At 41.0% G+C, this 17,413-nt stretch overlaps 2 protein-coding genes across 2 annotated transcripts in view; both read left to right on the top strand.

Moving 5' to 3' along the window:
• The window catches only part of LOC103924485 (solute carrier organic anion transporter family member 1C1-like), a 21,965-nt gene extending 12,985 nt beyond the window's left edge, over positions 1-8,980 (top strand). Inside the window, exons 10-15 of the mRNA XM_009333014.1 lie at positions 1-169; positions 1,236-1,401; positions 1,841-2,025; positions 6,250-6,314; positions 7,576-7,693; positions 8,758-8,980. Coding sequence (XP_009331289.1) covers positions 1-169; positions 1,236-1,401; positions 1,841-2,025; positions 6,250-6,314; positions 7,576-7,693; positions 8,758-8,980 — 926 coding nt within the window. The remainder of the gene's footprint in view (positions 170-1,235; positions 1,402-1,840; positions 2,026-6,249; positions 6,315-7,575; positions 7,694-8,757) is intronic.
• Positions 7,451-17,413, top strand: part of LOC103924484 (solute carrier organic anion transporter family member 1C1-like) — a 35,478-nt gene continuing 25,515 nt past the window's right edge. The window contains exon 1 of the mRNA XM_009333012.1: positions 7,451-7,693. The gene's annotated coding sequence lies outside the window, so the exon portion shown is untranslated. The remainder of the gene's footprint in view (positions 7,694-17,413) is intronic.

Here is a 17,413-nt window from a genome sequence, read left to right as displayed (position 1 = left end):
TTGGCATATTCTCTGGGGGACTGATCATGAAAAAATTCAGAATCAATGTTTTAGGGGCCGCAAAACTCTCCCTGGGATCATCTTTCTTTGGTTACCTTTTGCTCCTCTCATTATTTGCAATGGGCTGTGAGAACTCCGATGTGGCCGGATTGACCGTGTCGTACCACGGGTATGCTGGGAAGGGCATGCTTCAGCATAAAATGTTATTGCAAACCTAACTCCTTCCTCGTTTTATTCCACAAAGTATATATTGTTGAAAAGAGAATGACTGACCTAAATATGCTTCCCAGAAATTTGATTCAAAGCGGTGGAAACCACTCCATGTATTCCAGCGGGCATTGTGTCAGAACGCTTTTGTGATTGTTGCCTTCAGCCCAGAGGGGTTTATGCCACAAGTGCAGATTATTTTTCTGATTACTTTTTAATTATTATTGCCATGGGACCCATCCTTTGAGCCTAGAGATTTCTGGAAATGTGAGGAGCTCAGTAGGGGGGGTGAGATTCAATTAACTGTTCCTTGCCTCTGTATGCTGCTGAACAACCCATGGCATTTAATAGCTTCTGAAACCAAAACTTAAGGATTCATGGATTAACTATGAGTTAGCCATGATGTTAACCGTGAAGTACACCTGAGGCTAGCACTTTTTGGTCACTTTTGCCCATGCTATTACTCTGTAAAGCTCACTTTTTGGGAGGAGTTTCCAGCACCGACTCTACAGCAGCCCCAGGAGCTGGTTCGCTGGTGACTTCAGCAGCAGCTGGCTGAAGTTGGCAGATGGCTGTCGTGCAAGGTAACAGACCCTCAGTTTGGATGAATCCCATTCTGATAATTTCCTCACTAACTTCTGCAGCGACCGTTTCCCATGAGTAACTCACTCTGCTCTTTGCCACTGGAGTAATCAAACTTTTTTGTCCAGTTTTCTTAAAACTGCATCAAGCCTCAGATAACTAAAAGCTTAGAAAATCTGAGAAAATGCATGAATAGAAATTGTCAGCTGTCCCCCTTAATAAGGTAGCTACTATCTCACAGTAGGTGGTGTGATATTGTGAAAACCTTTTGATAACAGAGAAATAAGAATTTACACTGCTGCATGGATGTGAAGAGACAACACCTTAATGGACCACAGACAGAAGGTCTGGCCAGGTGTGCCTGGCAGAGAGCATAACCCATGATTTGATAATTATTTTTTCCACATCTGCTAGAAAACATCATTGCAATTTCTCTTTTTCCCCAGAACTAAACAGACGACTGATTACGAGCAAGCCCTCTTTTCAGAGTGCAACTCGGGCTGTGCATGTTCCAAGAACGACTGGGACCCCATCTGCGGGGAAAATGGAGTTACCTACATTTCTGCTTGTCTTGCTGGCTGCCAGGCGTCCAATGGCAGTGGGAAAAACACCGTAAGACAATCTTTCGTTTCCATATGTGTTGTGATAGTTTTCCTAATACAACCAGTTCTGTTAGAGTAAGTGGATTAAAATTGAGTAAGGCACATCCTCTCCAGCCCTAAACTCCTCAGGTCTTTTAATCAATCTGCCACCCACATGTAAAACTTTCTCAATTGCTGTTTCCAGCAGAAATCCCAAGCAGAGAAGGTAGAGGGGTTTTTTTTAGCTGTTGGCTACAAAAACTGTTTAAAAAAACCACTAAATACATTCATCAACAGTAGATACTTTCTTTATAAATTTCTCCTTCAATGAACAAGCCTTTTCCTTTTGAAAAACATTTTCCAGTTTGGATTTAAACTTTTGGCTACCCAGAAAAGCATGATGTGCAATTCCTGTCCATCCACTTCTCCGCTGTTTGGGTTACCATACACTTTTGCCTTCTGTCTTCCAGGTATTTTTTAACTGCAGCTGCGTGGGAACCTTGAAATCTCCTTCACGAAGCTCCTCAGCTGTGGTGGGACCATGTCAAAAAGGAAATGAGTGTTCAAAAATATTTCTGTATTTTCTAATAATATCAGTTATCACTTCATATACTTTGTCAGTAGGTGGCACACCCGGATACATACTGCTTCTAAGGTAAGAAATAATTTCTGCTAGCATTGCCAAATGTTTTCAAGGTGTTTTGACATATGTAACTGGGTCTCCCTCCCCCCCCGCCAAGTATTGCAAAATGTTTTCAGCGATGCAAGGCGGCTTTTAAAATATTTTTTTTTACTATTGAAAGCCATCCTCGTAATTTGACAATGAGTTTTCTACCATTGAAGCAACAATGTGCTTATGATCGTCTCTACCAGCAATACCTTTCTGGTTTTAAACATGATATAGGAGACGTGGTTATCATTTACACCAAATTCCACTTCTCTTAATGCCTTTTACATTACCAGAACGGTGTTAAATGGCCTCCACGCAAATGGAAATTAGCTCTGCACATGCCAATGTGTGCATGTGTATGCTTATAGGTGGCCAGTTTTCCTTACTTGCTATGGATACCAATGCACAGCTACACAGAGGTGATCTAACCCAAACCCTCTATATATACTCAACTGTTCTCCTCTAGTCCACTTTATTATTCCATATAATTGTTCTGTCCCAGGTTTCTCTCTTCACAGCAAAGATAGATTTAGCATGAGGGTTTGGGTTTTTTTATGTTGTAATAATCACAGGTTTATTAAATGCTTGTCCCAAGGGATTGTTCCAATACATATTTAACTGCTGGAACTATTTGTCCATCACCAAGTGTAAGCTTTTAAGCTAATTTTAGAAAGTGCAAAAGGAATATAATACTTCCAGCTGTTAATCTGGATTTTTGTCAGCTTCTTGCAATTTTTAGATTCTAAGTGCTGCTTCGCTTTGTTTTGGAAAGCTTTCTTTCTCAGTTTCTCTTTCCAAATTATTTCCAGATGGGTACATTCTACTTCTCAAACAAAACAACGGCAAATACAGTTTAACTAATCTTTATTATTGTTGTGTTTTCTTACCCCAAAATTCTCTTTGTTTTTGAATCAAATTTTCTGGAACAGGCCCTGTCTCATTGCCAGTGTCTTTATATCACATGGAAAAAGCCAGTGCTAGAACTGGCTGAATATAGGCTATATGGAAAAACCTAAATAAAGAAATGTAACTTCAGCTATGGTTCCAGCACAGTCCTTGAACCAGAAGTAATATTCACACAGAGACTTTCAGAAATGGTTGAGGTGAGGATCCTTCTCCACTGCCCTCCACAAACACTGCCAGTGAGGTATATGCCTTAAACCATATAAGCTGCATAGCTTTCCCCACCCACCTCGTAGGATTACCACTGAGTACTGCAAAATTACATGACATCTCTCTCTCTCTCTCCCCCCCCTCCCTGAGGAGTCACTCCAAGAAGAACAATCATATTATAATCCATTTTAGACATTTTTTACTGAAGCTTATGCACCACTGAAACTGTCCATGCACCAAGGAGGATGATTCACGAGTTGAGAGCTTGTAGCAAAGCCTTCAGGATTTCCACCAGATATTGCCCTCTGTGGTTGCTTCTGACACAGGGGGATTTTTTGTTGTACAAATATGGGCCTAAAGCTATGCAGGGATACAGTTCCCTTCCCCTTTCCCTCCACATGATGTCCCCTTTCTATCCATAAAACATATGGTAGAAAATGTACAGATACAGTATGGTACAGGGCCTTGAAACCATCATTGCCATGCTCAACCTCCTGCTTTCCATCTTGTCTCCACTGCAGATGTGTCTGGGAGGAGATGTCCATAATTGAACACCTATGAGCTTAAATCACACAGGGTTGCCTGCACTTCTCAACCCTAAGAACTTGCTTTCAGGGGACTTAATGCTTAATTTAGAAAAGCTTAGAGAGGTTTTCAATAATGATATGAAAATATTTTGTTATATGAAATCAGCAAAACAGCTTTATTGGTTCTGCTCCGGAGCTTTTATTTCTTTTGAAAATCATTTTACTTTGAGAGCCATTTAATTGAAACTGAAAAGTTATGTGTTTTTCTGCTGGATTGAAAGCACCCAAATCTGATGTGCAGCTAAACAAAACATGTTGCAGTAAGTTCAATGTTTTCTTTTTTTTTTTTCTCTGCAAAATGACCTGTGGGCACAATTCCACTTTAAGCTCACGCTCACTTTTCTGAAATCCATCACTGACTGGCTTTCCCTGAAAATCTGTCTGAACTGAAAATGTGCTTCTGTTCCCAGAAGGAAAATAAATGCTCTTTGAAAATAAATAGTCCCAAGGTCAAGTTGCAGACTTCATTAAGTATTTTTTCCAGTTATCTGTTTTTACAATTATTCAGTATTCAGTCAGCTCTGATAAGATTCCAGCACTTAAGCAAGCTGATGTTTTCAGATGAGCAGATACCATTGCACCTGCCATGGAGCACAAATACAGCTAAATCCCTAAAAGCCTATAAGATTTAGTGACATTTACTTCAAGGGTTTACACGGCTGAAATCATTGAAATATGCTTACAGCTAGTGACCGAGTCATTTGCTGAAATGTCTTTTTAGTGGTATTAGACTAATTACAATTGCCAAGGGACTTGGGAAAGCCCTGAAATTTTGGAGAAAAAACCCTGCAATTCAGATAGCTGTTGTTCAAGCACCAGCTATTAATAGCAGGTGATTAGGCAGTGAAAAGGAAGTCTCAGATCTCCCTGAGAGGTTTGGCTCTCACTCAGGATCTCAAAGAACTCGTGTTTCCGTGCAAAGACAATACGAATGGTCAAACAATCTTTTTTCCATCTGAAAGAGAAGATTTTTTTTTTTCCAGGATATAAATCCTATGGAACACATAATAAATATCCAGTTATTGGTTTTATTCTCCACTTTTTGCGTTCTACACCCTTGCATTTGGTTAAAAGGACTTCCAGGCTGGGGCTTGCTTGTGTAACATGTATCTGATAGGAGGGCAAAACACTGTACTTCCAGCTCAAAATCATATTACATTCATGCCTGTATAGGTGGCAGTGCCTGTAAAAGCCACAATATAACAGACTGTATGATCATAATCCATGATCAGGGCATTAGACAATAAAGCACTCAGATTACAAAATGAGATGCACACAATTTTTTGAGCATGGTACTTCGGTGTTGTTTTCCATATGTGTCCTTCACGTCCTTCTCCATTTTCACTAAATTAAGGGAAGGTGACCCAATTATCATTTACCATATGGGTACTTAATGCTGTTCTGGCAGCTTCATTGGGAAATAAAAAAACATCACTGGAGGGGAACAAAAGAGCTAGTTCTGCAATGTCTTTATTATTTTTTAAAATGTATTCCCGATTACATGAATTTCTGCAGATGCTGAGTCCATCCTAGTTCAGAGCACATAGACTGGACCTCCAAAGTGCTATGTTTATCCATAGTGACAACTGAATTTCAGCCCTTTTTTTTTCTTTTTATACTGAATAGAATCACTGTGAGAACAGGGAGTTTTATCAGTTGCCACAATGATACACGTGTTATTCACCCCATATAATCAAGCATGTCCCAGTTTAATCGTGTGACTGGCACTACTCACATGCTAGAAGTAAAGCATGTACTCAGGTTCTTGCTGGATTAGGTATTGTAATAGGCAGTCTGATACATGCTGGGTGAAACAGCAGACTTGAGCAGCTGGTGAGGTTAGCAGCAGATGAATCTTACTAATTTGAGCAGCTCCATACGCACACTGCTGCTAGTGTGGATGTGAAAGGCAGCTGTTCTGCTCACCATCTCCACCCTCCTAGAAGAGCCGGGATGATGACCCAAGGCTGGAGCAGGGCTGATCTGGAGCCAGAAGGACTGATGTCTGTGCTGGGCCCCGCTGCAAGCTCAAAAAAGTCCAAATGCTAATGGTCTGTTCTGTCAGAGAATGGTTTGGAGGATTTACCTTTACAGGACGTGTGATCCTGATCCTAGATACAGTGCAATGAAAATTGAGTGCCTAAATACCTTGTACTAGCCTGGGTCATGATCCGCAATTTCAGAGAGTGTTTAACTGAATAAGACTATCCAATGATGCATGATTTCACAACCAATTTTCTTGTTGTGTGTTAGTAACTCCTAAGTGCTGGTATTACCTGAAAATGCACATCTTCTTAAAATGTGATATTGAATATAGATGTTCAGAATTCCTAGATACTGATCTGATTTTATCACATTATTTACATATTTCTGTAATTTTGTTAAAGTCAGTGTCAGTAAGGAGGAAAAACTCACATTTCTTTCCTTCCTCTTGCTTTCTATTTGTGTTCAAATTATCCACAGTCAATTATTTATTTCTATTTAACACCTTTTTTTTTTTTATTTTTAGGTGCATTAAACCACACTTGAAATCATTTGCACTTGGTATCTACACCTTGGCAATAAGAGTACTTGGTAAGTCCGGTTGTACTTTTGGGTGTATTTTAATATACGCCTCACTAATCATTTATTCTAGAATTAAACTTCGATTGTTGGAAAGAACGAGGTCTAACTGACAAGTTAATATTACATGATTTAAAAAAAAAAATAGGAAAAGTGTTGGAAAAGGGAAGCAGCTTTGTATTTCATAAATCGTGTAACTGCGTCTTAGGTATAATAAAAATATACATGGCTAATGTCCATAGAGGTGACAAGTGATCCTTCGGACTATGAAGCTAACATCAAAATTACTTTTTGTCTTTCCTTATTCAACAACAAGCATAATAGAACAGCTATAGCTCAGAATTTGTGATCATTTTTCAGGCATATTTTCATTAGTTTCTAAGGGAACCAATCTAACTACAGGTGTGCCTGAGGGCAGGGTTCACTGCAGCCTCGTGGTAGAGCCACCTATAAGTTTTCTCTAAAATAATGGATACCATGAGATGCCAATGAACTGAAAACTCTAAAATCCTCTAGGTCTTCACAGAAAAAGTAATAATTAGCAAGGGGCAAGTTACTTATTTAAATAGAGCAGACTTAGATGGGCTGGATGAGGCAGATGAAATGACATCAAAACAAGCTGTTGGCACTTTTCTCACACCTGTGCAGGCCAGGGTTTTCCCTCCAGGCTTACTTTCTTCTCCAGCAACCATGGGTATCTCCCCAGGTTGCACAGAGTCCACAACGTCTCCATTAGCACCTGAAGAAAGGCTTTTCCTTTCCATCACCCACAAGCACTGCAGCAGGTTTGCCCCTGCCACAGTAGGATCTCAAGATACTTGTAGGATACTTGTAGTCCCACTGCAGGCTCCCAGCCCCACTGTGTCTCTCCCTTCTCACCCCTCCCCAACCAACACACAGGACACCCCCCCCACCCCCAAGCTGAACAGGGTCCATCGCTCCCAAGAAAGGAGAAATATCTCCTTTTTTTTTCCCCGGAGGGGTCCTGCAGGGCGAGGAAACCAAGCCATGGCCAGCACTCCTTCCGCTGACTTCCACAGGCTTTTTGATGTTCAGCTGCGTTTCCTCCCCACCCCGATTCTCCACAGGGAGGAAAGGGCAGTGTGTGTTTGGGCAGCACAAAGCACAACTTCTCGAACCAGCAAACAGTATGGAAGTGTCATTGCTGTTCAAACTTATTATTTGATGTTCTACATGAACATGTCTCTAGATCAGAACTAATCACCCTGGAAAGTAACCTTCTTGCCTCTATTTATTTGCTAAATATACCCAGCGGGAATTCCAGCCCCAGTGTATTTTGGAGTGGCCATAGATACCACTTGCCTGAAATGGGGAAGCAAAAGATGTGGGGGAAGAGGAGCATGCAGACTCTACGACTCCAGTGCACTCAGGTAACAGCTCTTCTCCATTCGTTCTTTAACTTGTGTTCTTTAAGTACATCTACACCTGGCACTGGTAGAAGAATTTCTGTCAGAAAATTTGAGTGAAAGATTTGATGCCAAATGAAAGAGCAATATTAACAATAATGCTCAGGGTTTAGCATTCTCTTTTGGTTTAGTCTCTTTTTTGGGGGGCGTCATCTTAATTCAATATCAGCTGGAAATATTTAAGTCACTTGATTTTTTCGCCCCAAAAATGTTCAGTTAAATCCTCAATTTTATGGTAAAGCTTCCCCCATTTTTTAACAATTCTGCTGTGAGAGTGTGTGTGTGTAAGTAAATAAGTAAGTGAATAAGTAAAAGGGCTGTTAAACCTCATCATTGCTCCATGTTGGAGCTGGACCACAAAAAGGAAGGGAAGGGTGCCACAGAGCATTCTTGGCTTATCTAGAGCCTTAAGCGCAGTGTTGTCTTTATCAACCTATTGCTAGAGGAGAGTAATTATCTGAACTGTGTTTATGAAAGGCATTACCAGAAATGGAGAATGGAATAACAATGGTAAAAGGAAAATGAGAGAACAGGTTGCCTTTCTCCCTATCCCCGGGAAAAACCATGAGCGGAGGGTACATCTTGTTTTGAAAAAACAAGAAAAGAACAAAAGCTCAGTTGGGACTCATTACTAATAAAGCATAATGACGTTATTGTTGCATAATGTTGTCACTGTCATTATGCGTGTAAAGGAAAAATACCATCAAATGGTCTTGGTATCACTGGTACTGTTTAAGAGGCAACCAAAAAATAAATTAATTGCCCTAGAAATATTAGTGTTATTCTCACTGAAGCACATTGGGGTAGAGGAGGTCAGTCAATGCCTGAGACACTTTCTTGGCCACGGACCACTCAATGTCTGACCTGGGTGAGCTGGCAAACTGGCAAACTCTCATGTCCAGGGTCATCACCTTCCTTGAAGAGCTTTCTTACTCAGCCTTACTGCATGAAAATATGAATGTGTCCTTGATGCCTTCTAGTCGTATGTTGCCTTTGAAATAGGCTCTGATCAATCATTTCTCTCTCAGGTACGTGTACCTGGGGCTGACTTTGGTGCTGGGCACGGTGTCCATTTTCTTCAGTGTTGCTGTCCTTTGGGTTCTCCGGAAAAGGTCTTCTCCACAAGATGAGACCCTCTCAGCCAACGGGGAGAGAGGCACCTGTGGGACAAAGAGCAGGAAAGATAATTTTGTCAATAGTGACCGTTTAATTCAGACAACTTACTGGCCAGAAAAGGAGACCAGACTTTAGGAAAACTGAGATCTCCACCATGGCTTTACCCAGTGAGTGGTGTTCCAGGCAAAAATTCATCATCAGTGAAGCAGTATCTTAGTATCCACCCTGAAAATGTTCACCTTCATGTAATTTTCACTGTAAACACCAAAAGCAAAGGCAACCATTTTAAGCACATTTACAGCTCTGAAAACACTGCTCACCATTTGTCCTGCCAAGTCAGTGCCAGTCAAGTGAGGGGATTTGTAACGGCTGGGGAGGTGCAGCTTGCTCCCTTGCTGAGAAGCTATTTTTATGGCTGCCCCTCAGCTCCCTCCCTCCTCGTCAAGCTGCAACAGCCACTGCTGCCCCTCGGCTTCCTTCTGTGTGTGAGGGGTAGTGGGGAGGCTGCAATGCAGCCCTCTCTGCCATGGTACCAGCCCGAGAGGAGCTGGTGCACAAAACCCGACTTAGCAACCTGGAATGTGCAGGGATATTCTGCACATAGCTCGCCCTTGCAAGCAGTGCAGCATGGGGCAGGAGGAAGGTGGTTTTCTGGAAGGACAAATCAGCTACAGGCTCTGGGCATCTCAAGAATGCAACCCATAACACTTAGGACATCAAATGTTGTGGGTAGGGATTCTTTTTCAAGTAGATCCGTTAGAGCACAACAATAACAGCAATAAAAGTTGTCATTGCAGTCAAAGAGACCACAAGAGTATCATCCAAAGGAAACTGGAATAAAAAATAGAGCTTTTTTAGGTTTCCAGCAGTTTCTTGCTACTTGCTAGTACTCAGTGTACTGAATAATTCCATGCATTTTATGCAATGTAATAACAACATGATACAAGATACATATGATTTATTTTTTAAAAAGCTATGACAAGGCAGCTTGGGAACAATAAAATGAATTCAAAGACCAGGTGATTTGGGGCTTTTCCTTTTAATTTATTGTATTTGCTAGCTGAAACTAAGACATGTATCATAGTATCCCTTTATATATCATTTTTGCAGTTTGACGATATTTGGTATTAAATAAATTTGGGGTGGGGAGTACAATGGAGAGCTGTTCAACATGGAACAAAATCTCAAGAATGCTTGCACTGAAAAAGATAGTGACAGCACCACTACAAATGATGTCCTTTAAAGCAACTAGAATTTTAGAGCACATGATGAAAGGTAGGCTTCACCCTTCATCATAATATGGGCAAAACAATCTCATATCACATCACTTGCATCTCAGCAGTGACTGTAGGTACCCTGCTGCCTAACTGAGCTTGCAGGCCAGAGGCAGATGTGGAGCCTCTCCTGTGGGATGCGTGAGGAGGGGCAGATATATGAGAGTGGTATTTACTGAGCTTTGGCAATGATAAATGTTTACAGTGTGCCTTTAGGGAACTACCTAATCCATTCAATAGGAATACCAAGAAGAAGGATGTTGCTTAAGCACCAAATATCTGCAGAAGGTAAGGTTTTAAAGCCATCACTTGAGAAAATGCAGTTATCAGAGGAAGGGCCAATGCCACCCATCATTTGCCATGCGGGTGAGTGTTTAGAGAGTGGCTTGGAATATGGGAGACCCAGTCCCCTGTCCCAGCTCTTTGTCCTCCCAGGTGAGTGTCGGAGGCTGCAGGCAATGGGGTACTGGAGAGCTGTGGCTGTTCACTTTGCCTTGTATAACTAGATATTGAACTAAACAAACAAAATTAAAATAATTAGAAGGTTTGTGAATATGGGCCTAACTGAAGCATTATGGCTAGGGTGAATCACAAAGATTGACATTCCAGTCTCAGATCTCATTCATACTACATCATCATAAAAACAGCAAAAAATGCCAAACCACACCAGCATCCAGGAGTAAGAGAGATGCTTGGAGCCTTCCATAGCCTCCTTGGGAGGGCACTTTTCATAGCAATGAGCTGTCAGATCCAGTGAGAGAAAGGGGCAACCCAACTTAAGTACATGTTGGAATGAAAAAGGAGAGAGATCTGCATTTCACTCAATGCTTGATGTTGTATGTGTGTCAAATAAATGGGGATGATTCCTAATTTGTGAATCAGTCCCAGCAGGGTTTACGGCAGGGACACTGCTGCTCAGCAATGCTGAAGCTGTCATGGAGACAGTTCTGCACATGCCTGGCAGCAAGACAGCCAGCAAAATTCACTGGCTTACAGGACAAAGAAAGAAATTAAGAGAAATAAACATATCCTACTCTAATTCAGAAAGAAACAGGAAAAAAAATCAACTTCTTGGATTATCACCTAAGCTTATGTATGTAAGCCTGTACTTAGTGAATGATTCTTTCAAAGCATGGGCTTTCCTTCCATACCCCATTTTCTTTACACGTGAAAGGAAGAGGAATACTATAAAAGAATTTGTTTCGGTAAGTCTTATTTTCATTATGGTTTAAAAATGAGCACTCTTTTCCTCTCACCCTTCGGCAATGATAATACTGTAACTTACCAAGCAGATATACACCATTCCCACTTTGAAATATTTTCAAGTCTGCTACTTTATTTTAATACTTCAAGTAGTAATGTGGCTGCATGGATGAGTGACTAGAGATACATATTCTGGATTTGTTATAATAGATGAACCAATGGTCTCAGCACTAAGGGATTTGCATCTGTCAGGTTCTTCCTACCAGAATTCTTCATCTTAAACTAAATCTGCAACTGATAATGTCTCACAAAGGTCAACAAATTTGGATTTTTTTCTTTTCTTTTTAGACTTAGAGATATTAAACCACAATTGAGAGACTACAAAGAAGCAAATGCCTTTGATTTTCAAAGGTGAGGCTGTTAAAAGAATGGGCTGAGGAGATTTCCAACCATTGACATCAGCCTTTGAGGTCAGAGTGGAATTCACAACCTTGTTAAGAAGTATCCATGGGCTGTATGCCATGTAAAAATGGTATTCATACATTTTCATCTTATAGCAAGGACCCTAATTGGTGCATGTGAGAGAAGGCAAGAGTAGCAGGCTATGTTGCGTGATGGGATGTGCAACCAGGCCTGGGGCATATAAGCCAGTGCACATTTTCTCTTCTACCTCCCAGCAAAAAATGCAACTCTCAAATGACATAATATGTCTTACTTATAGGCACATCATTTCTAACCATGTCAGGAGGGAAACATCGAGGAATTCTAATAAATGAAGGAGGCAAAAAGATGAGATCAGTAGACTGTGGGAACAATGCATTTGATCTATAGCTCATGCCTTCCCAGCATTTGAGAGGAAAGAAGCATCACTACAGGGTGAAGTATCTTCAGGTCACAGACAGTAGAACAGCTACCTCATCCTTGTGACACTATTAAATTGCCACATATGATCCTATACTCTGAGGGAATTGCCAAAAGACAGAGAGCAAATGGTGTGAATGTATCAAAAAGAACACATAGACTGAATAATGATGGGTTGCCTCCTTGACGTGCTCAAAATAAGATTGATGTATGAAACAAGTACTGTAATATTTTTAAATAGAAGCATGATTATTATCATCTGAGAGAAAACACTGGCATTACCACTTTGGCTGGTTTGACTGTTGATGACACAACACAGTTTAACTGTTTGAAACATGCAACTTAATTCTGCATAACGTTGAAAGAAAAAAAGTTACTCCTCTCTAGAAGCAATGAAGTGCATAGTACATAGACTCACAAGTAGCTAAGTCACAGGGGTATTTTAAAAGTATTTGTAAATAGAGAACTATTGTTCATAATCATGAGAAATATGAAGAAAGTGAACACGCTTGTTTAACAGAAGAAGAGCATAGGAGGATACTGAAAACTAGCAAGCACAGCATAAATGAACAGAGGTAATATTTCATCTCACCAATAGTAGAATTATGGGGATAGAAGTTTACACAGATTTAAATAGTGACTAGGTGAAGAGGAAAAAAGGTACTGAAGGCTCTTTAAAATGTAAAGACCACCTCAGAAAGTCCCAGGCAAAAAAAAAAAAAAAAAAAAAATCCCTGGAAAGTGAAAGAGCATATGAGAAAGCATGGTTATGTATAAGACTACAAGGATGACCAATAGCAAGAGAGATTAGGGCTGGTTAGTGTGGAAAAAAGATAACAAAAAGGAGAACTGCAAGTTGCATGGGAAGGGCTGCTAGGGATCAGCTGCTCACCATCTATTCCATTACAAGAACTAGGGAGCACCAAACCAATATAGTAGAGGGGATGTTCAAAGCAAAGGAGCTGGCTTTTCACACAACAGATGTGAGACTTGAGAAATCCTCACAAAGAAATTTTGTATACATAGGTTCAAAGGGAGACAGGGTAGTTATAGAAAAGAAAATGCCGTGTGGGTCATTAGGTACCTGCCTTTGCCTCCTGGTTCTGCTCAAGACTTCTCTTGTATTTTGAAACTAATTGGCTATTGGGAGAGTAGTAGACATATCATACATACTGCTGACTCTCGCTTTCCCTAAGCATCCTCCCTTGAATACTGCCTGTCAGGGCTTTGAGGGGACCGATGGCCCTGACCTGCCTCCCCTGGGACCCACCTCCCCCTCTGCCCATGGGCCCCAGAGCCCCATTTCAGCTCCAGCCTGCGCATGCAGTCCTGATCTGAACCATTTTGGAGGTTTGCATGTGCTGAGCCCTCTCCCTCACTCTGCCTGAATTATTGCCTGGGTTTCTGGGATTGTCCTAGGGCCTGACTTCCTAACTTGCCTTTGGCTGATGGTCACTGGCCTGAGGCTGGGATAAGTGGCTGTTGCTGCCTCGGCTCTGCTGACCCTGATCAGGTGTTGGGTGTACAGTCTGCACTGGGTTGGCCCTCAGCTACCAACTTGTCCCCCCTTGTAGAGCAGCCCCTGTCAGCAAAAGCCTTTGGGCTAGAGGGATCATAGGTCTGACTCAGGCTGGTTGTCTCTTCTTGTACCCTGGTGCATCACTAAGCAAGTGCTGCATGAGACAGTTCGTCATCCAGTGCTAATCAATCTCTGGAAGAAAGAAAGTCTATAGTTGCTGCAAAAATTATGAGAGCAATTTAAAGGTGGGGCCCTTTAATGGTGATTTAGAGTGCTCATTAATATGACCTTACTTAAGCAACATGTGGTTAATATCATCAGGAGGTTGGTTAACCAACAGCTTATCACAGATTAATACAGTTCATTGAATTTTGAAGAGAGTAAATAAGGATTTAGTGGAGAGCAAGCGGGGCACATTCTCACAGCTTGATGGTGACCAGGTCAGGAAACTTTCTCTCATGGCTGTTGAGCAAGGTAACTTTGAAAGGTTGTTGTACACGGTGGTAACCAGAACCACCTCCTTGATCCCATGATGTTGACATTTCTAAAAGAATATGCTGAGAAATGGGGACTGGTTTAGGAAAAAATCCTGTGGAAGTGCTATGCAGTCAGCAAAAATCTATTTATTTAATTCTGCAGACAAAGGTAGACTATGTTCCAGCGCCTGGAAATCAAACAGGACAAAACTGCATTAAAAATAAGACACATTTTTTTCACTAGGACAACTGTCTTTGGGATGTTATAGATTTTTTTGTCATGTGTAGTCTTTAAATCAAGACTTGACCATTCTTGTAAAAGATCTGCTCTAGTGTAACAAGACAGACGAACAGCTTAGTGAAGTTGTGTTGTATATAATGCCAGGTATTCAATTACTTGAACCATAATATTTTTTTCAGTCCTTATACCTCAGGTAATATCCCAGACCATGCGAAAGTGATGGGGGTTTTGCCCTGGGGATTTCACCTGAAGTACACATATTTTTCATTGCTGTTATGCTACAATGCAGCACACCTTTGGACTAACTCCTACAAAGGTCTAAGTACTCTCACTTGCCAATGAGTTGCACACCTTTAATTCTGTGTCTATAATAACAACTCCAAACCAAGGTGCTGATTAAGACTGAGTGCAAAGAGAAGCTGTACAATCAGCATTAAAGGCTACCCTTTGTATTTTAATAATGTAATTTTTAATAGAAAAATAATAAATATCATTAAAATATCACATCCTGGTCTACTTTTCCCCAGATAGATACATGATGCAAATCAATGACAAAATTATTAATGAGTTCCTATGAAAGACAAAAGCTCCACTGAGCAGTGGATGCAACAAGTCCCAGACACTAGCTAAGATGGCAACATCAAATCAGCTTGTCAGCATGCTTTTCTTTCTTGTTAGCTTTACAGCAACAAGCTGAAACTAGATGCACTGAAACAGGAGAACCAAAAAACCTTTTCCATTATTGTAAAGGTTTTTCACATTCTCAGGATTCCTGTAGGAGCTTAACATTTGCTTAGCTGTACACCATCCCTTTTACTTAGTTCGTTAACTAAGAGTTAAATTTTAAAATACATTGATTTTAGTTATTTAGGGATTAGTGTCCAGAGAATAAAAAGGGCTCTAATCAAAGCTGCCTACTGCAGTTGGCCTCTGTCTGTCCGACTGCTCCCTGCTACTGCTGGCTCACCCCTGGCAAATTGGTGCCTTGCAGTCACTTCTTCTGGTGGGAGTCTGCTGCCACCCTCTGCCTGGAGGAGTCTGCAACCAGCTCCTGTGGTAAAGGTGATTCTTAGTGTGGCTTTTGTAAGGATTGTTTTTATTCTCAGGAGCAATCAGCAATTACTGATATCTCAGTGTTCTTATTAAGGGGATTTTTACTATCATAATCCAATTTTTTCCCATGAGTGTAAGTTACAGTCATATGGGAGGGCTTGGATGAAAAAAAGGATGATATGTCTTTTTTCAGGTGTGAGACCATAGTCTTTGATTTGATTTCAGTAGTTTCCCATTTCCCATTCTGGTACTTTTGGTCAACAGTTCTTGGTACAAGAAGTCAACTTTGAATGTGAATGCTTCCACAGACAGCTTGGACAACAGCAGTCTGAATATAGAAAAAAAAATCTTCTCAGCCATAAAGAAAGCAAAGTATAAAAGATATTTTAATTCCTGAAAAGTTACAAATGAATGGTATATACAGGACTAGAAAAAAATGGAGAGAAACTGCTGTGTATTCATATGTTAGAATGAGGAAACCAAAGGAATTCTGTTTCCCCTTTTACTATATGAAAAAGAAAGTGGCACTTCTTCTACAGGTTCTATTACTTCCAAATCAGAGTACATTTACCTCCATGCCTTTTCATATTTTAGGATCAAAAGGAAAAAAAACCCTTGGTTTGCCAATACATCTGAAGACAACCTGAAAATGAAACCTTGGGAATGAAAGGCTCCATCAAAAAACATTGTAAAACAAGAGGGAATACTTATCTTGACATAGGCAGAGCATAATAGTGGAGCTTGTGACGCACCTTTGAAGAAGGACGAGGCCACAGGTGTTTGTGTGTATGTGCCCTAGGTGGAACATCAGTATCCACACAGATTAGCAGAAGTACAGTATGCCATCCTGTAATAAAGAGCAATAGACAAGGGCCAAGATGCCTATCTTGTGACTAGAAAATGTCAGTCATGGTATAAGAAACCTGCTGGAAGTGGATGGTTGATGATTTATGCCACAACAGAATCCCCACCTCTGAGAAGAGGCCCACAGCTGTGGTAGGACCATGAACTTCGACCTCTTGCGTATACTTAATGCTAAGTACATGATCATCTGACTGTGAGGATATGCTTGACTCTTTTAGAGAAATTGCAGGGGGCAGCAGTGTTGGGGTTTTTTTAATTCAGACCTAAATCTGATGGATGCAATCATAATGTAACACTATGGTTTTTCTCTGCAACAATGAATGAAGCCCCCCTTGACCCTGTTATTGATCACTTAGTCATGGAAAACTAAAAACAGTTGTACACAAAAAGTTACAAATAAAAGGGATCAATAAAATACTAAGAGAGGTTTATGGAAGATTATGGAACAAGTTATCCTTGAGGCCATTATTAGGCACACAATGGACTGTGATAGGGAACCGCCAGCATGGATTTATCAAGGGCAAATCAAGGCCTGACAAAGATGGTTGCCTTCTACGATGGGATCAATGGTCTGGTCGACAAGGGCAGAGCAGTACATGTTGTTTCCTGGGACTTTAGCAAGACCTTTAGCACAGTCTCCCTTATTATCCTGGTAGCCAAACAAGTGAGATATAGTCTACCCGCTATAGGGTGGGTAGAAAACTAGAAGATCTGAACTGGCTGGTGGCCAGTTGCTAGTGATGTTCCTCAGCAGTCAATACTGGGGCTGATAATGGTCAACAACTTCACTAATGGTTTGGAGAATAGGACTGGAAGTGCTCTCAGCAAGTTCGTGTATGACACCAAACTGAGGAAAGGAGTAGTTCATATGCTGGAGGGCAGAATGGCAGAGGAGGTTTGATGAGGATGGAGGAACGGGCTGACAGGAACTCATAAAGTTCAGCAAAGGAAAATGCAAAGCCCTGCACCTGGGATGGAAGAAAGTCAAGCTAGACAGAAAACAGCTTTGCACAAAAGGACCTTTGGGTCCTGGTGGATGGTGAGTTAAACATGAAACGGTAGCACACCTTTGACCCT

Source organism: Pygoscelis adeliae, unplaced genomic scaffold, assembly GCF_000699105.1.
Source record: "Pygoscelis adeliae isolate BGI_AS28 unplaced genomic scaffold, ASM69910v1 Scaffold38, whole genome shotgun sequence".
Taxonomy (NCBI): domain Eukaryota; kingdom Metazoa; phylum Chordata; class Aves; order Sphenisciformes; family Spheniscidae; genus Pygoscelis; species Pygoscelis adeliae.
Note: the sequence above shows the minus strand (reverse complement) of the source record. Positions and strands in the feature narration are given on the sequence as shown.